This window comes from Musca domestica, unplaced genomic scaffold (genome assembly GCF_030504385.1).
Source record: "Musca domestica strain aabys unplaced genomic scaffold, Musca_domestica.polishedcontigs.V.1.1 1, whole genome shotgun sequence".
NCBI lineage: Eukaryota > Metazoa > Arthropoda > Insecta > Diptera > Muscidae > Musca > Musca domestica.
The window spans coordinates 129,134-154,890 of NW_026712114.1; the positions used below are offsets into that span (position 1 = coordinate 129,134).

Genomic DNA, 25,757 nt, shown 5'->3' on the forward strand with positions numbered 1-25,757 from the left:
TATCAAATTTTGGGATTACAGTTCTATTCCTTCACGCAATTTAGTACCGCTAACTACTTTTTGTACAAACCACCGCCACATCTCAAGCACAGATATCATCAGTAATGTAAATATCACATTTCAGGATTTCATAATTTAATTATCGCCTTATATAAGTATGGGCGAACATAATGAATTTGTATTCGTTTCAAGGGATATACACTCACTACGATAAATAAAATAGATTTTTTTTAATTTTTCTTGTATGCCATAACATTAATTTTTATTAAAATACAATACCTTTCGTTTTATTTTTTTTTTTCGTCACTTTTTACATATTTTCTAAATTTTTTCTATTCCACGTTTTTTTTTTTTTTAATTTTTGGCCATTTTTATTGGCGTTGCATTTTTATCATTTCTCTTTATTCTTTGTTTTGTTTTGTTCGTAAGCATAGTTCATCACATTTTTGGTTTGTCTAAGCCTGGGATTCTGCCTGTGAGGTGGTCTGGGTATCACTGTCCGGTTTGGGTTCCTCTGTCGAGCCAAAAACACACATCGGACATTTCTCCTTGAGAACGAGACGATATTTGGGATGACTCAACCCATAGACAATGGGATTGTAGACAGCACTGGTTTTGGCAAATGTTGCACCCAAAATGGTTGTTGTTGGTGTTAGACCATCGATTTTAAATAGTCCATGATAACAGATAATTAAATACGGAGTCCATGCCAAAAACCATAGCGATATCGTTGTCAATGCCACTTTGGCCAATTTAGCTTCGGCACTTTTTTCACAATCTTCGGAGGAGCGTAGCGATTTTACATTCATTTTCTTGGCTTGTTCACGCATGGCCTTTTCATGGGCAGAGACTGCAGCAATGATAAACCAATAGGAGTAGCAAATCAGGAATAGGGGTGTGTAGTAGACCAGCAAGGAGTATGAGATCAAGTAGGAACGTGGATTCCAGTCTCGTGTCATGTAATCAATGCTGCAGGCTGTTAAATTCCCTTCGGGGACGTACCTGCAAACCAAAAAGAAAAATATATAATTTGCATAAAATTTTTATCTTCCTCCCGCCTACTTACGCACTCCACCCCAGCAGCGGCATGAGGGTCCAAAATGTTGCAAACATCCAAATAAAGGTTATTTTTACCAAGGCCAATTTCACCGTCATCGGCCGCCCCGAGACTCCCTTCACAATCACATTGTAACGATCCAGGGCTATCATACACATCGACCATATCGAGACACAACCAAACATCGAACCACATATGGCATAGATGTCACACCACAGCGGACCCAAAATCCATGTTTCGAAATAGAAATTAATGATCATAACCGGTGACTGGGAGAGCATCATACAAAAATCGGAAAAGGCCAAATTGAGGACAAGTAAGTTGGCTGGGGTACGCAGGGATTTGGTGCCACCGAAAATGTAGACCACCACACCATTGCCACAACATGACACAACCATAATTGCAGCGGTAAAAATGCCAAAGAGTTGACTCGTTGCCGAGGGCATGGGTGGAAAACGTCCCCAATAGGGATTCACCAAATGGGCCATGTCCGGGGTGACCTGTAATGGAATGGAAGAGGATTTTTAGCAACGATTAAAAGTTGTCATATATTAACATTGTGCTATACAAGTTTGAAAGTTTACATCGCAAACTAACCAAAGAAGAGGGGACAAGTCCCCCTTTTCCACACTTTTGGAAATTTTCGGATTGAGATTCCTTGGGATACGTTGATTTTAGGTATATAGTACCTTCGGCAATAATGCCGACGAAAACACAAGGATTAACTTTTAACCCTCATGCGAGTCAAAAAAGGAGATATTTTTGGTCCTTTTTCAAAAAAAATGGCTAAAATCTCCATTTAAACGAGATCTTAGCAAATCAAATATTCTGCAAATTATTTACTATTAAATTCAACAACAAAGTCAAACGCCATAATTTTTATATATATTTTTTTTAAATTTTATTGAGTGAAAGCAAAATATGTCGGAAATAGCATCAATGTTTAGAATAATTTTAGATTGGTTCGAATTGGTCATCTTTGGCACGAATTATGCCCTTCAAATTGCCAATGAAACCATCACACGCTGCCCGAATGCTGCTCTGCGGTATTTTGGCCCATCCCGGCGAAGCGCTTGCTTGAGGTGATCGACACATTGGTATTTTTTAGTGCCAGCCTTACTTTCCACAATACTCCCGACACAACAGTCCAACGAATTGGTATCCGGAGATTTTGTTGTGCGCTGGAAATGAAACGAGGAACCTGATTTTGTAACCATTCTTGGGTGGCGTGTGCTGAGTCCTGTTGGAGTGTCCAAGGTCTGCGGCTTCCCCCCAAAATATTTTCGCGATAATATTCGGCATTTATTCTGATGCCACGGTCGATTAATGCGAGCGGAGACCGACCATCGGCCGTTATAGCGGCCCACACCATCACCATGGACGGCGCTTGAGTTCTGGTGGCCAATCGAATGTGCACATTTTCAACTGACCTCTTTGGCAAGTAAACACGATCATTATGTTTGTTTACAAATTGCTGGACAACGAATCTTTTCTCATCGAAAATTCAAATTCGTCAAATTCGTCAGAGTTCACCACTTTCGGCCAAGCAAAGCAACTCTTTAGCTCTTTTGAGTATATTTTCTTTTTGTTACGGTGTAAGTTCTTGCACTTTTTATATCCTCCACCATAGTATGGAGGGCATATTAAGTTTGTCATTCCGTTTGTAACACCTCGAAATATACCTTTTTGACCCCACCAAGTAAATATATTCCTGATCAGCATAAAATTCTATGTCGATTTAGCAATGTCCGTCCGTCTGTCCGTCTATCCATCTGCGGAAATCCCTCTAGCCTCCAAACGAAATAAAGTAGGTTTATAAAATTTTACTCAAATGTGTATGATGTCTGCAAGACTTTTGGTATTGAAAATGGGTTATGTAGGTCCACGTCTTCGTAAAGCCCCCATATAACGGTACCTCCCTATATGCGGTATTTTGCTGATTTTAGCGACATTATTTACCGGAATTGTTTCAAATGTGGTATTTGAAGTTCGTAATAGATACTACAACTTAGGACAGAAAATGAGCCATGTAGGCCCTCGTCTTCGTATATCTTCCATTTTAGCGACATTATTTACCGGAACTATTTCAAATTTGGTATTTGAAGATCGTAATACATACTACAGACTATGCCAGAAAATGGTCTGTGCAGGTTCACTTCTTCTATATCCCCCATTTAACGGTACCCCCCGATACTCGGCATTTTAATGATTTTAGCGACAGTTTCGCATTTGAATATTTTAATAGCTTATGATAAAATTTGCCTTTGCAGGTCCACGTCGTCGTATAGACCCTAATATACGACTATATTCGGTATTTTTAATATTTAACAAATTTTCTAACGGATTTTATTTTATTTTATTTATTTATTTATTTATTTATTTTATTTGAAAATTGCCAAATTTGTACCAAATGGTGGAGGATATTCAAAGTTCGTCCCGGCCGAACTTACAGCTTTTTTACTTGTTGGAATTTCAACGGCTTTACCCCGACCTCATATTTTCAATATTTGCCGAATGGAATATTGCGATATGTTCAGCTAACGAGCCATTTTTCGGCCACTGCGACGCACGGGTTCGATCAAGTCACATCTTTACTTTTCAAACCATTTCTGCTGATGTTGCTGTTTTCTTCCGTCCACTTCCTTGACGTCGGGCTACGCTACCAGTATCACGGTAACGAGCGATGCTACGAGACACACAAGATTTATTCACATTTAAATGCTGAATTGCTCTAACGACAGCCGCTTGTGGTTTTCCAGCCAAATATAAATAAATCACACTATCACGCTTGAATTCCATCACGAATAACTATTTTCTGGAAAATTCTCACCAAAATGCTTTTGTACGCTTATAAACAATATAATAAGCTGTCATTGGAATAATTTTAGCAGCTGTCGGACGAGTGGCTTAGAAATGACAGCAGTCTGAAGTTGGTTGCAGTTTTTTCATCTCACAACTCATGCTCTTCTGCTTTTTTCCAAAGTTCTTCTTCAACAGCTTCTATATTAATGACAGCCAATGTCGTATTCCATGATTCCTAGCTTGAACTTTTCCCAAGCGGTCAATGGTAATGGCACAATAATTAACACCTTTAATTGATATTCTTGCCCTCTCCCAATCCTTTTGAGTATTATTTTCATTATCGATGCGAAGCCATCGACAAAAACTGTGAGATATTCTCATTTTAATAATGAAAATATTAATCATTTTTATACCCTCCACCTTGAAAAGGAGGGTATATTAAATTTGTCATTCAGTTTGTAACATCCCTAAATATTCGTCGTAGACTCCATCAGCATAAAATTCTAGGCCGATTTAACGATGTTCGTATGTCTGTCTGTTGAAATCACGATATAGGCCACATTATTTTAGCGTCAAAATTTAGTAGAATAATTTGTATTGTATCTAGGATGGTTGGTATTGAAAATGAGATATATCGGTCCACATTTTGGTATAATCCCCATATAAAGGTACCTCCCGATATTCGGTATTTTGATTATTTTTGCCACATTTTTTCACGGATTTGTCTGAAAATTGGCATTTAAGGGTCATTTCGTGTGGCGAAACATTGCATGTGTAGTTTCACGCTTTGGTATTTCCCCCATATAACGGTATCTCACGATATTCGGTATTTTGATGATTTTTGCCACATTTTCCCACGAATATGTCTAAAATTTGGTATTAGTGGGTCATAATTGGTTCTAATGTTTCCATTACCCTAAGGTAAAAAAAGTTCGGCCCGGCCGAACTTAATGTTTTCTTACTTGTTTCCTGCTTTGAAAACTGATGCTGCTTTGAAAGCTGATATACTTTACATAGATTTTTTCATGTATAATTTTTTATTAATTTGTTGAGTATTTAACTGCCTAACTCTCGAAAGTATGTCAAGAATCTCTTCAATTGGTCTTGGTTACAGGATATCATATAATAACCTTTTTTCCTAATTTATTATTATTATTTTTTTATTTATCACTTCAAAAAATAATAATGAAATAAAATTTCAAACTACTTACTCTATCCAATACAGAGCCATTGCCCATTTGAGCTTCAAAACGGGGTGATTTGAAGTATTCCGCCATGTCATCTCTCATGGCGCGATGGTTTGGAATACTTCCAACACCCTTTGCGTTGGGAATTGTGAGCTGTGGCTTGAGAAGGACTTCACTTCACTAAATTAATTTGCATTTAAATGATTACAATTTCCAATTACATTTCACAGCAACAACAAAAAACACACGCACACACACTCCAACAACAACAACAACTGGAATGCCAACTATTTATTCAATTTCGCTGAACTATCGAACTATGTTGTTATTCCAAAAAACTGATTTGATTTTATCAAAGGGCCTTCATGCCAACGACAGGCTTTTTATACCACAAAACGATTTTCAAGCATTTTGTGGCAAATTGTGATTGTTGTTGCTGTTCAGTTAATTCGATTAGTATTTGCATTTGATATGTGTCTGCAAACACAACAACAAAAGCAACCACAAGGAGTGGACATCAAATCCATGCAACAACTGCTGAACCAAAAAAAAATCTCATTTAATATGCTATGCACTTGGCCTGGCCGACAGCAATCCAAAAAAACAACAACAAAAGGAATGACCCAACAAAAATCAGACATAAATCCGCACGCAATCAAAATTCACTTGCATTGTGGTCGCCATTAATTACTTGGCGAGAAGTAGCAAAAATATTTGCAAGCTTGTAGTTAGCTGGCTCTTTTTCGATTCCCTTGCATAGTCTCAATTGCTATACGAGGAGAAAAACAAAATGCCACATGCTGGAATTTAGTTGGTGATACAGTGTTTATGAAGGAGATGTTGGCATGGACTACCCTGCGTAGGTCCAATATCTACCGTGCGTACAGAGTAAGATAAAAAATCTGCAACTAACGTCAAACTACTGTCATTTCTAAGCCACTCTTCCGACAGCTGTTAAAATTATTCCAGTGACAGCTCATTATATTGTTTACAAGCGTACAAGAGCATTTTGGTGAGAATTTTCCAGAATAGTGTTCTTCGTGATGGAATTCAAGCGAGATAGTGTGATTTCTTTATATTTGGCTGGAAAACCACAAGTGGCTATCGGTAGAGCACTCCAGCATTTAAATGTGAATAAATCTTTTGTGTTTCGTACCATCACTCCTTACCGTGATACTGGTAGCGTAGCCCGACGTCAAGTAAGTGGACGAAAAAAAAAACAGCAACATCAGCAGAAATGGTTCGAAAAGTAAAGAAGCGATCGAAATCCGCGTCGCAGTGGCCGGAAATTGGTTCGTGACCTTAACATATCGCAATATTCCATTAGGCAAATATTGAAAAATGAGCTCGGGGTAAAGTCATTGAAATTCCAAAATGTGTAAGAACTTACACCGCAACAGAAAGAAAATAGAGCTAAATACTTGCCTCGCTTGACCTAAGGTTGTGAACTGCCGAATTTGAGTTTCTCCAATGAAAAAACATTCGTTGTCCAGCAGTTTGTAAACAAACAAAATGACCGTGCCAAAGAGGTCAGCTGAAAATGTGCATCTTCGGTTGCCCACCACAACTCAAGCGCCGGCCATGGTAATGGTGTGGGCCGCCATAAAAGGCGATGGTCGCTCTCCGCTCGTATTAATCGACCGTGGCCTCAGAATAAATGCCGAATATTATCGCGAAAATATTCTGGAGGGTTATTAAAACCTCAGCACCATCGCACTCAGCACGCGCTAACCCAGAATGGTTACAAAATGAGATTCCTCGTTTCATTTCCAAAGCAAGATACCAAAGTGTCGATCACCTGAAGCAACCGCTTCGCCGGGAATGGTCCAAAACATCGCAGAGCAACAATTGGGCAGCGTGCGGTTTCATCGGCCGTTTGAAGGCCATAATTCGTGCCAAAGGTGACCAATTTGAACAAATCTAAACCTTTTCTAAAATTTGATACTATTTCCGTCATGCTTTGCTTTCATTCAATAAAATTACATAAAAGTGTAAAATGGCGTTTGACTTTGTTGCAGTTTTTATACCCTACACCACAAAATGGTCAGGGTATTATGTCTTTGTGCATATGTTTGTAACAGGCAAAAGGAAACGAGATAGACCCATAGTTCCTTTTGATGATCTGCATAGAATCACATTCTGAGTCGATTTATGCCAGTCCGTCCGTCCGTCCGTCCGTCTGTCTGTCCGTCTGTCCATGTATTTTTGTAAACAAAGTACAGTTCGCATTTATTGCTCTATCCAGATGAAAGTTTTCACAGATCATTTGTTTGGCCCAAGGACGAACTCTATTGAAATTAGAGATAATCGGTCAAAATTTAGATATAGCTCCCATAAATATCTTCGTCCGATTTGCCTTTTATTGTGCACTAAACCTGTAATATCAGCCCGCCTGAAAATAAGTATGCCAAATTTGGTCGGTTCAGATATAGCTATAGCTCCCATATATATTGTTTATTCGATGTATTATTTTTGTCCTCCGCAGCCGTAATATGCACTCTGTAACAACAATATTTGGGGAAATATAGCAAATACAGCTCAGAAATACATTTGCTAAATTTTATCGAGATCGGTTCAGATTTGGTTATAGCTCCCATATATAACTTCGCTCGATTTACCTTTAATTGTGCATCAAACGTCAAATATTCGTGTCTAAAAGCTAGTATGTCAAATTTGGTGAAGATCGGTTCAGATATAGCTATAGCTCCCATATATATTGTTCATCCGATTTGTTATATATGTTACCCACTATCGTAATATGCACTCCGTAACATAGATATTCAGGGAAATATATCAAATACATCTCAGAAATATCTTTGCCAAATTTTATCGAGATCGATTCAGATTTGGATATAGCTCCCACATATATATTTATCCGATTTCAAATTAATGGTGCACCAAATGGCAATACAAGTCCAAATTTAAAAGATAAAAATGCTTAGGCATGTTTAGTCATTTGAACTTTAAATTATAATAATAATCATAGCGTGTATGATTGAACTCTCCCATAAAAACTTTCAATTGTTATGTGGAGCTCTACTAAATTAGCAAAGTGGTGTAGGGTATCATAAAGTCGGTCCCGCCCGACTTTGAGACTTTCTTTACTGGTTTTTTATTTCACCCTGTATTTCCAAGCACTCTTTAGTACTTCTCTCAGGTCATCAGTGACCTTCATCCGAATTTAAGAGTACTAGCTCTACTGCTTTCTCAAGTACAAAGGGTATTATATTTAGCACATTTAAATACTTTTCGTACCGTTCTTGTACGACTTTCCAAAAATCCAGCCTTATCTGAACCCTTCGGACCAAGAGCAACTCTCACCCAAAATTTAAAGATTCTAGTTTCATCCGTTTTGTCTGGGCGTTGATGAATTAAATCAATTCAACTGAAGTCAGTCAGTCAGTCAGTCAATTACTTTACTCTTTTATTAATATAGTTACTAGAGGCTACATATCATAAACTTATATAATAAAAAAAGTTTTCAGAGCATTAGTAGCCAACCTCCGCTTGGCTGTTTGGTCAGCAATGTTGATTTTTTTTAATTTATAAAAATAAAAATTGTAATTTCCCTTTTTCTTGTCACACTGTGCCATTTTCTAAGAGCCCCAAACAATATGGCCAACAAACTTGACAGTTTGTCATGTCACACATGCAGTGTCATCATACAGCGAGTGTCTACAAAGTTGATTTCACATTTGCTGCGGGGGCTATGGGTTTAATGTCATTTTTTTTGATTGAGTTCTTATCACAAGCGCCAAGCCAATTTTAAAACAAAGGCATGTCAAGCGACCTACGCCCTGGCGTATGCTTTACAAAAATCTAAAACATGCAATTGCTCATACGTTCCAGGGGTCAAGACAATGTCGTCGTTGCTGTGCTTTTCGCTGTAACTAAGACTGATGATGAGCAGCCTAGCAATGATTTCTGTTGTTTATCGTCGCTGTAACAAATAAGTAAGAACAATTGCGTGTCGTTAAATACCAACAACATAATCAGTATTTTGTTCAACAAAAAAAGTTAATAAAAAACATTTCTCATTAACAAGTCAACCTCAAAAAAAAATGGTAAGCGGTCTTTAAATGCGGGGAAAGTAGCTTGTGATTCGTGTGTGAGCTTCAATACTCAAGTGTTGATGTGATAAATTTTGTAGACAAATTGGAAATCACGTTTTTCGTAAAAAGTTGTGAAACAAATTTAGTTTTTTTTTTATACCCTCCACCATAGTATGGAGGCTATATTAAGTTTGCCATTCCGTTTGTAACACCATATATACATTTTAGTCCCCACAAAGTATATATATTCTTAATCAGCATAAAATTCTATGTCGATTTAGCGATTTCCGCCCGTTGTCCGTCTGTGGAAATCACTCTAGCTTCCGAACGAATTGAAATAGATTGAAAAAAATTTACTCAAATGTATATTATGTCTGCAGGACTTGGTATTGGTATTGAAAATAGGCCATATACGACCACGTTTTGGTATAGCCCCCATATAGCGGTACCTCCCGATATTCGGTATTTTGATGATTTTAGCGACATTATTCACCGGAATTGTTTCAAATTTAGTATTTGAATTTTGTAATGGATACTACAGCCTATGACAGAAAATTGTAGGTGTAGGTCCACGTCTTCGTATAGCCGCCATATAACTGTACCTCCCTATATTCGGTATTTTGTTGATTTTAGCGACATTATTTACCGGAATTCTTTAAAATTTGGTATTTAATGTTCGCAGCGGATACTACGAGCTACGACTAGCTTAGCTACGTTATTCACCGATTTTTTTTTTTTTTTTTGGTAAGTTTCGCATTTGAGTATTGTAATGGTTTATGACCATCTGCAGGTCCATGTCGTCGTATAGACCCTAATGTTACAGATTAAGATTTTAACAGAATTTTTAACGGATTTCATTGTTTTTGAAAATTTCCAAATTCGTTCCATTTTTTTTTTTTTTTTTTTTGTTATTTCAATATTTTTAATCTTTGGACTTTATGAGTACTGTAAATAATAATGTTGCACAGCTCATCTTTTTCTAAGGTAAAATACCTACCAAGGTGCGATCTCATATTACGGTTACAATCAGTTTTTAATAGCATATAACTATCAATATACGTCTATATACTAATAATATGCAATCAAAGCGTATGGTTTGTAATATTTACCAAAGCCATTAAAATTCTTTAAAAGTCCAGGGTTTATTCCCACAAATGTGTTGAAAAATATTTTTAATAAGAAATTCAAATTTTGTTACGAAGTTCTTGAATAAAAGCATTTCTACAAATCTTGCCATTTGTGAGCATATAAAAATGCATTGGTTGATATTTTACAAGGAAATCTTAAAGTAATTCACTGCACTTAATTGATTAGGTCTGGAGTATTTATTGACTTAACTTCATATAACTTTCTATTAGATAGAGCAATGTTTATCAATACGAAATTGACAGCTTTCCAATATTCGCTGACTTCACCCCAGTTTTCCGATATTTCGACTTGGACGAAACGTTGAACAAAATTCTTGAAAATGTTTTAACATTCCTGGAAATCTTAAATAAATTCTTAAATCCAAATTTTTTCCGGATAATTTCATTTTTTTAAATTCTGCAGGCATGTCTAAGGAATCCTCAAAATGTTCATTGAAAAATTCGAGTTCTTTATCTGAGAAAAAATATTCATAAAAATTCATGATTTTTATTAGGTCAAAAAAAAATGAAAAATTTCTATAGAACTCCATGCTGTTTGAAGTGTCATTCAAAGAAAAATTGTAATTTCTGAGAACAATTATCTGTTGTTGGCATGCCTATATACATACAGGTTGAGATGAAAAAACTGCAACCAACATCTGACTGCTGTCATTTCTAAGTCACTCGTCCGACAGCTGTTAAAATTATTCCAGTGACAGCTCATTATACTGTTTACAAGCGTATAACAGCATTTTGGTGAGAATTTTCCCGAAAAAAAGTTCGTGATGGAATTCAGGCGTGATAGTGTTATTTCTTTATACTTGGCTGGAAAATCACAAGTGGCTATCGTTGGAGCACTCCAGCATTTAAACGTGAATAAATCTTTTGGGTCTCGTACCATCGCTCGTTACCGTGAATGTGCTAGCGTAGCCCGACGCCAAGGAAGTGGACGGAAGAAAACAGCAACATCAGCAGAAATGGTTCGAAAAGCAAAGAAGCGTCTTGATCGAAACCCGCGTCGTAGTGGCCGAAAAATGGCTCGTGAGCTTAACATATCGCAATATTTCATTCGGCAAATATTGAAAAGTGAGCTCGGGGTAAAGCCATTGAAATTCCAAAGAGTGCAAGAACTTACACCGCAACAGAAAGAAAATAGACTCAAAAGAGCTAAAGAGTTGCTTCGCTTGGCCGAAAGTGGTGAATTGCCGAAATTGGTTTTCTCCGATGAGAAAACATTCGTTGTCCAGCAGTTTGTAAACAAACAAAATTGTCGTGTTTACTAGCCAAAGAGGTCAGCTTAAAATTTGCACCTGCGGTTGGCCACCAGAACTCAAACGCCGGCGATGGTGATGGTGTGGGCCGCCATAACAGCTCTCGGCTCGTATTAATCAATCGTGGCATCACAATAAATCCGGAATATTATCGCGAAAATATTTTGAAGGGTGTATAAAGGGCACACAAACATTTTGGCCAAAGGCCTTGGACATTCCAACAAGACTCAGCACCATCGCACTCAGCACGCACTCACCCAAGAATGGTTACAAAATGAGGTTCCTCGCTTCATTTCAAACGCACTATGGCCACCAAAATCTCCGGATACCAATCCGTTGGGCTATTGTGTCTGGACTATTTTGGGAATGGGCCAAAATACCGCAGAGCAACATTCGAGCAGCGTATCATGGTTTCATTGGCCGTTTGAAGGCCATAATTCGTGCCAAAGGTGACCAATTCGAACAAATCTAATATTTTTGCTTTCATTCATTAAAATTAAAAAAAAAAATGTAAAAGTTATGGTGTTTAACTTTGTTGTAGTTTTTTTGTAGGGATGCTTACTTCAAATCAATCTTTTGCACCAAAAGCTTGAGTTGCTGGACCAATTTCTGTATTGCGGTCCTCGAAGGTACTTCACAAATTGTATCGTACTTTCTAATTGCCAAATGCCAGTGGCTGTCTTTTTCATCTCGAACACAGGTTATTAAAAAAACTCAGGTTAATTTAATTTAAGGTTAATTTAAAGCAATTAAAAAAACATTAAATTCGGTCGGGCCGAACTTTTAATATCCTTCACTGAAAACCTCGTTAAAAAATTTCAAATTTTTAGCTCTTAAGAATCGCTTAATAACAATGGAGTATTATTTTCACCCTTATGGTGCGTATTTCGAAAACCCCGCCTAACATGTCCTGTCTTTACATCATCAGTACAAAAGTTCAAGGTTTAGGCGTTTAGTCTAGGCGTTGGCGAGTCACCAGATATAAAGATCAATTTTTTTACATTTTCCATTAATCTCCGGCATTGTTTAATAACATTCCATGCATTATTAACTCTGCCTTGTCTTGTCATTTACAACCAATAAATGGAATTATGTGTTCTCGCCAATTGGTGAGATCACAACATTTTCTCTCCCTTCATTTGACAACGGAACAACCAGAGAACATGTCTCTCCCTCTATCTATGTACGTGCGTACGTATATGGGTTTGTCGGTGTGGGTGTGTGTGTGTTTGCAATGTTGTCATGGATTATGATGACAATGTCATCTGTAGCCCAAAGTGAAAGAGGAAAAAGGATGTAGCATTGCAGGCATACACACACACATACACTTACAGTTCTCTCTACAAGTGACAAGTGGAATGAATGCACTCCGGCGGGTAAGGAATGAAAAGGGGGGAATGGAAAAGCGTGGCAAACTGAGTGAGAAAATATTCATGTGACACAATTTGTTGCTTTTTCTCTTTTTTTTGCTCGTCTTGTTGCTCTGCTTCTGCCTCTTCTTCTTCTTCTTCTTTTTCTGTAAGTACATAAATGCCTTCATTATTCACTCGGATAAGATTGCAAAATTAATATTTAAATGAGCCTCAATCCAAAGGATGGACATTCATTCATTCTTTCAGTCGTGCGTGGAGTTGGATTTTTTGTCTTCTGTCGCTCGATTTCTTTCCTTCTCGTTTTTTTTTTTTATTTTTTGTTTTTATTGCATTCTGCCAGATTAATGAATTGTGTTTTCTTTAAATTTTCCTTTTTTTCACTTTGTCATTCCTTTCATTTGCGTTATTATTTTATGTTTTCATTCATTTCGTTTGTGTAAATAAATTTCGTATATTTAAATATAATTTATTCTGTCTTACAGCAAACTGATATTGTGAGAAAAAAAAACTAAAAAAAAAAAAAAAAGGAAGAGCAACAAAAAGCGAAATGAAATCATCTTCTTATGATTATCAAAGAATAAGGGAAAAATATGCTACACACACACTCACACTTGTACACAGCCATAATCAACCACATACCGTAATTAATTGCAAATGAACAGCAAGTGGATAGCAGGAGGTAAGGGGAAATGCTCATACGGATAATAAAATCAAGTTTTTTTCTTTTTCCTTGTGAAAATGCCAAATGTATTGAAAATTGCAATTTTCCGATGAATAAATGCATCATCGCTATCATCATCATCTCAAACAACATTTTATTAAAAAATTGTGATTTTCAAGCGCACTCATACATATGTATGTGTATTTCTTGGAAATGCAAAGAGAAAAGTGCAAAAATTATTATTATTAAATGAAAGAAAATTTCCACAGTAATATAAGGTAATGTGTTTGAGGCATTGAAGTTCCAAATAGGGCAGGTGGGAGTTTTTCTTTGGTGTGATTAACACCTGATAAGTAGGGTAGAACGATGAGCATACCCTACTGTTCTTGAAGATTTTTATACCCTTCACCATACATACTATGGAGGGAATATTAACTTTGTCATTCCGTTTGTCACTCCTCGAACTACTCATGTCATAATTTTTACACTTTTTTTGGAACAATGTTGGCTTGTTTTTTCGGGATACCATAGTATTTTGTTGTTGCAAAATGGTCAGACTTTATCCCTTTATTGTTGTTTTTATAAAAAAAAAACGTTTGTTTATTAGTGGAGAACAATGCTAATGTTTACCAGGCGGTACGGAAGGGAATACCTAGGTTTCGGAAGGAGCCACCAATTCTCATCAGTTCTCTTGTTTTTTGTCTGGGATATTTTCCCCAAAAAACTTTTTTTTACCCAAGTGACGAGATCGTAAGCTCAATAGAAGAATTGAATAAAACTAAAATTCTTTTGGAAAATCTTCTAAATCTTAAACCGCACTTTTAAACATTTAGATCTCTCTCCACTTGTTAATTGGTTGTCTGTTACAAAAAAACCCCTTCGTCGACCGTGCCTTGTCTATTTTTCTTTTTTAAATTTTATTGAATGAAAGCAAAAAATGTCGGAAAAAGCATCAAATTATAGAATAAGTTTAGAATTGTTTTAATTGGTCATCTTTGGCACGAATTATGACGTTCAAACGGTCAATTAAACCAACACACGCTGCCCGAATGTTGCTTTGCGTTTTTTTTTTTGCACATTCCCGGCGAAGCGCTTGCTTGCATTGGTATTTTTAGTGCCAACCTTGCTTTCCAAAATACTCCAGACACAATAGTCCAACGGATTGGTATCGGGAGATTTTGGTGGCCATAATGCGCTGGACATGAAGCGAGGAACCTCATTTTTGATGATCTGACGGCTTTAATACATTCCCCAGAATATTGTTGAGATAATATTCGGCATTTATTCGATTAATATGAGGGGAAAGCGACAATCGGCTGTTATGGCGGCCCACGCCATCACCATGGCCGGCGCTTGAGTTCTGGTGGCCAACCGAACGTGCATATTTTCAGCTGACCTCTTTGGCAAGTAAACACGATCATTTTCTTTGTTTACAAACTGCTGGACAACAAATGTTTTCTCATTGAAGAAAACCAAGTTCGGCACTTTACCACTTACGGCAACTTTTTAGCTCTTTTGAGTCTATTTTCTTTCTGTTGCGGTGTAAGTTTTTGCACTTTTTGGAATTTCAATGGCTTTTCGCCGAGCTCTTTTTTCCATATTTTCCGAATGAAATATTGCGATATGTTGATTTTTCGGCCACGACGCGGATTTCGATCAAGTTCGAAACATTTCTTGCTGTTTTCTTCCGTCCACTTCCTTGACGTCGGGCTACGCTACCTATATGACGGTAACGAGCAATGGTACGAGGCACAAAAGATTAATTCACATTTAAATGCTTGAGGGCTCTAACGATAGCCACTTGTGGTTTTCCAGCCAAATATAAAGAAATCACACTATCACGCTTGAATTCCATCACGAATAGTTTTTTTCTGGAAAATTCTCACCAAAATGCTTTTGTACGCTTGTAAACAATATAATGAGCTGTCACTGGAATAATTTTAACAGCTGTCGGACGAGTGGCTTAGAAATGACAGCAGTCTGAAGTTGGTTGCAGTTTTTTCTTCTCACCCTGTATACCCCACATGTAAGGGATTTCGATGATTTTAACGACATTACTCGCTGGAATTATTTCAAATTTTGCATTAGAGATCTTAATGGGTACTACAACCTATGACAAAAAAAATACTTTTGCAGGTCCATGACTCCGTATAGCCCTTATATAACGGTACCTCCCAATATTCTGCTGTTTTACGGTATTAAAGACATTATAGACCGCGATTGTTTCAAATTCCGTATGTAAAGTAAGTACTGGGCACTATAGCCTATGTCAAATGTTGGGTATGCAGGTCCATGTCTTCGTATAGACCCCATTTAAAGGTTTTCATTTAAACTTATTTTTCGAAGAGATTTTATTTTAGGTATTTCAGTAGAGCTTCAAAATTTGGCACAACAATTTGTATTGTGTCTGGGATGGTTGGTATTGAAAATGAGATATATCGGTCCACGTTTTCGTATCGGTATCTTCCGATATTCGGTATTTTTATGATTTTCGCCACATCTTTTTAGGGATTTGTCAAAAAAAATGGTATTTGTAGTTTTTAATGGGTTCCAGCTCCGGTGAGTCTATTTTCTTTCTGTTGCGGTGTAAGTTTTTGCACTTTTTGGAATTTCAATGGCTTTTCGCCGAGCTCTTTTTTCCATATTTTCCGAATGAAATATTGCGATATGTTGATTTTTCGGCCACGACGCGGATTTCGATCAAGTTCGAAACATTTCTTGCTGTTTTCTTCCGTCCACTTCCTTGACGTCGGGCTACGCTACCTATATGACGGTAACGAGCAATGGTACGAGGCACAAAAGATTAATTCACATTTAAATGCTTGAGGGCTCTAACGATAGCCACTTGTGGTTTTCCAGCCAAATATAAAGAAATCACACTATCACGCTTGAATTCCATCACGAATAGTTTTTTTCTGGAAAATTCTCACCAAAATGCTTTTGTACGCTTGTAAACAATATAATGAGCTGTCACTGGAATAATTTTAACAGCTGTCGGACGAGTGGCTTAGAAATGACAGCAGTCTGAAGTTGGTTGCAGTTTTTTCTTCTCACCCTGTATACCCCACATGTAAGGGATTTCGATGATTTTAACGACATTACTCGCTGGAATTATTTCAAATTTTGCATTAGAGATCTTAATGGGTACTACAACCTATGACAAAAAAAATACTTTTGCAGGTCCATGACTCCGTATAGCCCTTATATAACGGTACCTCCCAATATTCTGCTGTTTTACGGTATTAAAGACATTATAGACCGCGATTGTTTCAAATTCCGTATGTAAAGTAAGTACTGGGCACTATAGCCTATGTCAAATGTTGGGTATGCAGGTCCATGTCTTCGTATAGACCCCATTTAAAGGTTTTCATTTAAACTTATTTTTCGAAGAGATTTTATTTTAGGTATTTCAGTAGAGCTTCAAAATTTGGCACAACAATTTGTATTGTGTCTGGGATGGTTGGTATTGAAAATGAGATATATCGGTCCACGTTTTCGTATCGGTATCTTCCGATATTCGGTATTTTTATGATTTTCGCCACATCTTTTTAGGGATTTGTCAAAAAAAATGGTATTTGTAGTTTTTAATGGGTTCCAGCTCCGGTGGCGGAACATATATGTCCACGTTTTCGTATATCCCCCATACAACGGTACCTCCCGATATTCGATATTTTGATGGTTGTAGTCACGGATTTGTCAAAAATTAGCATTTGTAGTTCGTAATGGTTATAGCTTCGGTGGCGGAACATTGTATGTATAGGTGCATGTTTTCTTATAGCGCACATATAACCTTCCGTTATTCGATATTTTCATGATTTTTGCAACATTTTTCCACGGAATTGTCTTACAATTGGTATTTGTAGGTCATAATGGGTTCTAGTTTCTAGTGGCGTCTGTGGAAATCACTCTAGCTTCCGAACGAAATGAAGTAGGTTGATAAAATTTTACACAAATGTGTTTTAAGTCTGCAGGACTTTTGGTATTAAAAATGGGTCGTCGTATAGACCCTAATATACGGCTACATTCGGTATTTTTAAGATTTTAACAGAATTTTTAACGGATTTTATTTTTTTTTTTTAAATTGTTAAATTTTTACCAAATGGTGGAGGGCCGAACTTACAGCTTTTTTACTTGTTTTAACTAATATTACATCTTACTGGATATAAGAAAGCCATAGTTGAAGACATTTTCGAAAATTTTTATTTTGGTTTGAATTTCAGCACTTCAATATACTCCAAATAAATCAATTCCAAACAAAAGTGTTTATACGACCTAATAGTGAATATTCACACATATCTTCCCCCTATAATAGATGCACATATTATTTGCAAATAACTTACATTATCTATTACATGTAAATGCTAATTCGCATTACAAATGAACCAACAAATGAACATTCAAAACACTCATCCACCATTCAGCAGCGGTTTTTCTCAAAGAGAATCAATCACAGGAAAATAAATTCATTCATAATGTCACAATATTCTTTTATTCTGGCCCCCAATTATGGCTGCCATGGATTCATTCTCCGCTTCTGGGTGTCACAAAGTACAATGGAGAATTTATGCTAATCTCTTTCGCCTCCCCCTATCTCTCCTTCAGAGATATACACTAACCAAACAAGCAATCAAGCATCTAACCAAACCACTAAACGAAAATCATAAAATGTTTAGCATTAAGCTGTATAAAATTTCAATAAAAATATTTGCTGCGACACCACCCACCACCACCCACCAATGACAAATACTGGCTCATCAAAAACTATGATCTGCCATCTGCGCTGCAGTGGCAAACGGGAATGTCGTGGCTGGCAATGGCTTCATTTGACTGGCATACTTTATCAGGCCACTGAAACGAAAAGCTTTATTGGGAACAGAAGAACAATTTCATATTGCGGACATTTCCATATTCTCCACGAAAGGATAAAAAGTGTGGAGGAGGAAATATTGGAAACATACTATCCAAATATTTAAACATTAACATTCCAAAATGGTTGTGGTTCTGCTCTTGTGAATTCGGATGACATTTTAGATATTTTGAGTGGATAATGGCGAGAGTTTGGCATGTGAAAACAATTTTGGTTGCTATAGGTGGCAGCATAGGGAATGCATGCTCGGTTCAGGCAAATGTATAAAAATAATAATATGTAAACACAGGAAACATTCTTAGAGGAAAAGTTTAATTAATAATGAAAATAGTGCTAAAAAGAAAGGACACGTGAATCGGAGTTTTAAAGGTTTACATCGCAAAGTAACCTAAATAAAAATTCTGATCGAACTTTATAAATTTTAATATTGCTGTCACCAGCTTCTCCCTAAGGAGAAAGGGAGCATTCGATTTGGTTAAATTGAATCCGATAATAGAAAACACAAGTCCTCATTTTCCTCCACAAATGGTCAATATAAAAATTGTTATAAATGATTATGTGAGAAACGCGATAGTAGCATCAGTGCAACATTTACTGAACATACGACACATAAACACAGTTCTTAGTTATTTCTTCTCCTTTCTCACTCTCTTTCTCTTGCAATGCAAATTGTAGGAAAAGGGCTATAGATTAGCAATACCGTGCTCACTAACATAAATATGAAAAGAACAGGAATAAAATCTATCACACAACCGAGAGAAAGAGAGCTGTTAGTACAATATTTTTTTGCATTTACTGAACTGTATTTATGTGGGGTATAAATACAGTTCTTTGTTATTATTTTCTTCTTGCTTGCTCTCTTTCTCTTATGCTAATTGTAGGAAAATGGCTATAGATTAGCAATACCGTGCGGTGTGTTACTATAAAATTATATAAAAAGCATTGCTGATCATTACATCATTACTCGTGGAGAACGTACGATTTATAAAATAATAAGCTGTTGGTGGAAATTATTGCTCGTGGAACATTGCTCTTAATAATTGATGCATGGCGAAAAAGTTGACCACAGATTGTGCATCCGTGTTGATCAGCTTTGGAAAAGTTCAGGCGTTGCCCCCACCGGCCCAAATAATTTACCAATTTTTCACTCAACTTCCTGCATTTTAATATTTCTACCAACACATAACCCAGCGGATATGGGTTATATCAGTCAACTTTGTCGGAGAGATAATCGAGAAAGAGAAAAGTTTACATTCAATGGACCAATTTTTAAGATATTGAAATAATGTCTAAAATATTACCGAACAAATAAGGAAAATCCGATTCCGATGAAGGATATATAAATTATTGCATAATTTGAAGAGTTGATCATATCCGAACAAAAATTATTGTCATAAAGTTATGATGCTAGAAAGCATCAGCTTAGTTCCTTGCCATTACTGTGACGGCGAAAATCCTTCCAGTCATTTTTGCCTACACAAGTTAGAATATTAATGCTCCTGCCTCTAACATAGCAATCTAACATTTGCCTTCTGCTTTGAAGATTGCTCTGACAAGTGAAACGTTTCCACATTAACAGAACACCATCAATTTATCACCGCCATATCCGGCAAAAATTTGGTCAACATGTTCCTGTTATTCCCGTGGTAGAACGAAGTATAAATGGACAGAATCGGGACAGTCAGTGAAACACAGGCAAACTGTAAACATCCTTCGATGGTAATTGACTAAAATAAAATTAATCTTGGACTTATTCTGGTTTTTCGCGAAGTAGCATTGAAAATCCTGCTGGAGTACTTATTAGGTCTATCGCAGAAGTAACTGATGTAGATCCTGATTGAGTACTTATTGAGGTCTCTCGCAGGAGCAGCCTTGAATATCCTTATAGATCACGCTAGAGTTCTCATCTCGTCTTTTACAATCCTAGTAGAACTTTCCTGAGAACATATTAGGGCTCTCGTAGACAGAGTCTTGTACTTTGTGCCTCTATCCTAATAGAATTTGCTTGAGTACTTTTTATGGTTTCTTGCTATCCTAGTATAACTTTCTTGAGTATTTATAAAGGCATCTCGCAGAAGTAGCCTTGCATATCCTTGTAGATCATACCTAAGTACTTATTAAGGTCTCTCCCAGAATTAGCCTTATATATCCCTAAAAAATTCCTTGAATATTTATATAGGTCTCTTGCAAACATAGTTTCGCATATCCTGGTAAGTATATTATGGCCTCTTGCTATCCTTGAACTTGCTTGAGTACTTATTAAAGTCTCTCGCAGAAGTAGCTTTGCATATCCTTGTAGATCATGCCTGAGTACTTATGAAGGTCTCTCGCAGAATTAGCCTTTAATATGTCTGTAAAATTTCTTGGGTACTTATATAGGTCTCTTTCAACAATAGTTTCGCATGTCCTGTTAAAATTATTCCAGTGACAGCTCATTATATTGTTTACAAGCGTACAAAGGCATTTTGGTGAGAATTTTCCAGAAGCCTTGGGCTCGCTTCATTTCCAGTGCACAAAGCCCAACAAAATCTTCGGATACCAATCTGTTGGACTATTGTGCCTAGAGTATTTTTGAAAGCAAGGTTGGCACTAAAAAATGCCAAAGTGTTGATCACCTCAAGCAAGCGCTTCGCCAGGAATGGGCCAAATTACCGCAGAGCAACATTCGGACAGCGTGTGACGGTTCCATTGGCCGTTTGAAGACCATAATTCGTGCCAAAGGTGACCAATTCCAACAAATCTAAACTTATTCTAAAATTTAATGCCACTTCCGACATTTTTCGTTTTCATTCAATAAAATTTTTGCCTTGTTGTTTTTTGCCTTTGTTGCAGTTTTTTTTTTATCTCACCCTGTACATTTTTTTAAGAGTACTTATTAAGGCCTCTTATATACGCAGTTTTCCTATAGTACCACGGATTGGATCACTTGTATACGTAGTCTTGCCCTCCCTCACTCTCTGCTTGAATACTTATCAAGGCCTCTCGCATAAAAACCACCCCTTATCCAGGACCAAACCCTGCTTCCCTGTCCCGTGTACTTATCCAGGTCTCGGGTCGAATAATCATTCTCCGAATTAACACCGGGCCAAAGGCTAGTAGGGTAAGTTCCACTTAGTCTTAAATAAACCATCACGACTCCTGAGCATCAAACTCTGGTTCCCTGTCCCGTGTCTCGAGCACTTATCCTGGTCTCAAGTCGAAGAATCATTTACCGGACCATAATCGAACCGAAGGCTTGCAGGGTAAGTTCATTTAGCCTAGAATAAACGCATTATAGGTTTATGCTCACATTACTTCAACAATGAAATTTCTGTGTGAACTATAGGACCCCGGCAAGCTAACTTAGAATAAGAAGAAAATCTATCGTTACATTGCGAACTATCCGTACCTATTGGTTCCCTTACAAAGGTCTGCTAACAAATTACTCTAATGCAGCAGAAAAAATTCGCAGGTATACATACAAATCTTTATCAACATAATATCCTTTCAATTTAAGCCCCAACTTTCTTCACCCTTTCCAGGCTCTATCGAGTTCCAACATAATACCACATTTCACGGTCCATAAAGGAATTATGGCATATTTAATTTCACTTAAATTGCAATTATTTTTTACAAAACATTGCCAAATTTCATGCATCAATAACAATCTATGGAGGTTCTCCTTTCAAAGAAAAAAACAAAAAACCGAACAGCAACAACACGACAGCGACAGTAAAAGTCACTAAGCTTCAAGTGTAGCGCGACAAACGACAACATCAATGTCTAAATATAAGAGTTTAGCTACAGTTAAGTCATCATCATCATCGTCCATACTTCGATGGTAGCCCTCACCCCCGCCCGTCCTATAACAAAAAATTGCTTTGTTTGACCCTCTAAACCACTTTGTGCCTCACTCAACTCATTCGCCCACTCTCGCCGAAATTGAACAGGGAAACACTTGACACCGGACCAAAGGAATGAGGCAGCCACCAGTCAGCCAGCTAGCTGAACAACCAACCACAACTATGTACTTGAGCAGCAAATCCATCCAAATTGGCTTCACATACAAAAGTGAACACTCAGGAAGGCAGCCAGCCAGCCAGTCAGCCATGTTTTTGGAGGTCCATGAAAACGGAACGGAAACTGCATTAAATAGTTGATGGCATTTTAGTGGCTCAGCTGCCAAATACGGATTTTTCTTCGAATAGCTTAAAAATGAAAAATATGATTTGGAGACGCAAATACTCTTCCCACTCCTGTCCCACTTCTTTACTTACACACACACACACACACACACACACTTTCTCTCACACAAGGCTAATCCCATGATAGAGAAATATTGCAAATAATACTCGCAAGTATATTTGGCACATTTCACTTAACGTTCTATCAAAAATTTGTTTCATTGACACCGAACACAAAAAATATTGAAATATTCCAAGAAATTGAAATGGAATGGAAAAAAAGGAATTGAGACTTGTTCTCATTATATCGAGGAGAATGTTGAGACGATTTAACAAGAAATCGATGTCATCAAATTCAAATCGTCTTGAAGCACATACATAGATTAATTGATAGGTTATGGATTAAAAATTCAAAAGAAAATAAAAAGAGATTTGAATTATGGGAGATCAGTCTGAAAATTTCAATACACAGTGCATTACAAAAAGTAAATACAGGAAACATCCAGTAGATTATAAAAGTAGAATTAACAAGTTAAAAAGGAGTAAGTTCGGCCGGGCCGAACTTTGAATACCCTCCACCATTTGGAACGAATTTGGAAATTTTCAAATAATAAAATCCTTAAAAAATTCTGTTACAATTCTAAAAATACCGGGTGTATACGACTTGGATCTGCATAGGCATTATTCGTCATAAGCCATTGCCATATTCAAATTAGAAACTTGAAATAAACGGTTAATAATGTAGCTAAAATCATCTAAATATCGTATATAGAGAGGTACCGTTATATCGGAGCTGTGCGAAGACCTGGACCAGTATTGACAATTTTCTGTCACAGGCTGTAGCATACATTACGAACTTCAAATACAACATCTCAAACAATTTCGGTGAGTATTGTACCTAAACTCGTCAAAATACCGAATATAGGGAGGTACTGATATATGGGGCCTATACGAAGACCTGGACCTGAATAGACAATTTTCTGTCACAGACTGTAGTTCCCATTAAATACGTAACTCTAAATATGTAATTTGAAACAATTCTGGTGAAAAAGGACGCTAAAATCATCAAAATACCGAATATCGGGAGGTATCGTTATACGGGACCTATGCGAAGACGTGGACCTGCACAGACAATTTTCTGTCTTAGTCTGTAGTATCCATTACGAACTTCAAATACCAAATTTGAAATTATTCCGGTGAAAAATGTCGTTAAAATCATCAAAACACCTAATATCGGGAGGTACCGTTATATGGTGGCTATACCAAAACGTGGACCTACATGACCCATTATCAATACCAAAGTCCTGCGGACATAACATACATTTAAGCAAAAGTTTATCAAGCTACATCAATTCATTCGGAAGCTAGAGTGATTTCCACAGACGGATACATGAACAGCCGGACGGACATCGAGGTGTTATAAACGGAATGACAAACTTAATATAAAAACTGCAACAAAGTCAAACGCCATAATTTTTACATTTTTTTTTTTTTTTAATTTTATTGATTGCTTTTCTACGATTGTAAACAATATAATGAACTGTCACTGGAATAATTTTAACAGCTGTCGGATGAGTGGCTTAGAAATGACAGCAGTCTGAAATTGGTTAAAGTTGTTTCATCTCTCCCTGTAAAGTTCGAATTTCTGTAATAATCTAATAATTTGTACCAAATTTAATTCATAATAATCCCAATCTCAAATTTTAGGATTCCACTCCTGTTGTTTAGCTCAAATACAAATTGTTCTTTATTTAGTACATTTTGAGATTACTAGCTCTAGTGTTCTTGTATGAATTTCCATAATCCCCCTACCCTAACCCAACCGTTCAAGATTCTAGCTTCAGCCGTTTTTTCTGGGCGTTGATGAATCGTTAAGTCAGTTAATTATTTTACTCTTTTAAAAATATTGATTTTCAGGACTTATTGACTAAAAGTCGTGGACTGTATAAAATGCTTTTCCTGTCTTGGTGTCGGGAAAACCCTGATTCTCATTCAGTGAATATTTTTTTTATGAAATATATTTTTAAGACACACTGAATGAGAATCAGGGTTTTTAAATATATTTCAAACGCTACCTGGTCGAGAATTGTCGATTTTTAAAAATATTATTCTTGGACTTTATGGACCTGTACAGGAATAGAGAAATTTTTTCCAAAAATTCTCATAGTGGACTTGGCAGTTTGTTTTTTAGGAATACTTTGAAATTTTTTTTTTTAAAGTTCTTGGGTGGGAATTGTGATATTTTAAAACATTTCTTGGTTTAAAGTTCGGATATTCAAATATATATTTTTGAGAACTGCTTGAAAAGCATAGGTTTTTAAAAAATATTTTTCAAGAACTTCAAGGGAAATTCATGGAATTATTAAATATTTTCAAAAAACTTCCCAGTCGGGATTCGTGGACTTACAAAATATATATACATTTTTTAGACCTTCCAACCCTAGAATAATTTTTGAGGATATATATGCTAGATTTTCCTGCCCTAGAATCGTGTTTAAGAATATATTTCAGGATCTCCTGGATACAAACCTTGGATTGTTTATAATATATTTTTTAGGATTTACAGGACGAGAATCGTGGATTTATGTAAAATATTTTTTATTAAATCCTGGCGTTTTTAAAAATATGTTCCAGAATTTCCAGAATAAAAATCGCTGATTTTTGTAAAAAAAATATATATATCAGGAGAGCCTGGATATTAATCGAGAATTTTTAACAAATATAATTTTTAATATTTCTTCGCCAGGAATTGTAAACTTTTTAAATATATTTTAGGACTTCCTAGAGAGTAATTTTGTGAACTTCTTGGACACATTAATTCGAATCGACACCCTATATGTACATCAAAACCGAAAACTTTTAAGACAGAACCTTGCCGTTTTTTACATTTCCAAAACCGGCCGTTTTGCATTACATTCACTTCCCAATAATTTTGTTATATTTTTTCCCAGACCAAACTTTCCCCAGTTTGAGGTAGTACTAACAAAATTAATTCAGATAAAGTTGTCTCACTTTTAATTATTTATTACATACAAAAAAAAAAAAACAAAATATAATAACTCTATAAATTTATGAAATTTTAATATTTATACAATGTTTCGCTAGATAAGGCGACTGACTCATAATTGAATTAAATAAAACGGCGACGTAAAATCCTTCTCACCTTTTTCGCTGTTCATAAAATGTATGAGTTGACA

At 36.5% G+C, this 25,757-nt stretch overlaps 1 protein-coding gene across 1 annotated transcript; it reads right to left on the minus strand.

Annotated features, from left to right (window-relative positions):
- Nucleotides 1-234: 234 nt before the first annotated feature.
- LOC131806211 (opsin Rh2-like) lies at nucleotides 235-5,394 on the minus strand. The gene is made up of 3 exons (XM_059130204.1): nucleotides 5,071-5,394; nucleotides 1,067-1,557; nucleotides 235-1,002 (listed from the first exon to the last, which is right to left on the minus strand). Exons 1-3 carry the CDS (start codon nucleotides 5,146-5,148, stop codon nucleotides 456-458), a joined length of 1,116 nt encoding a protein of 371 aa, XP_058986187.1. The 5' UTR covers nucleotides 5,149-5,394; the 3' UTR covers nucleotides 235-455.
- Nucleotides 5,395-25,757: the final 20,363 nt, after the last annotated feature.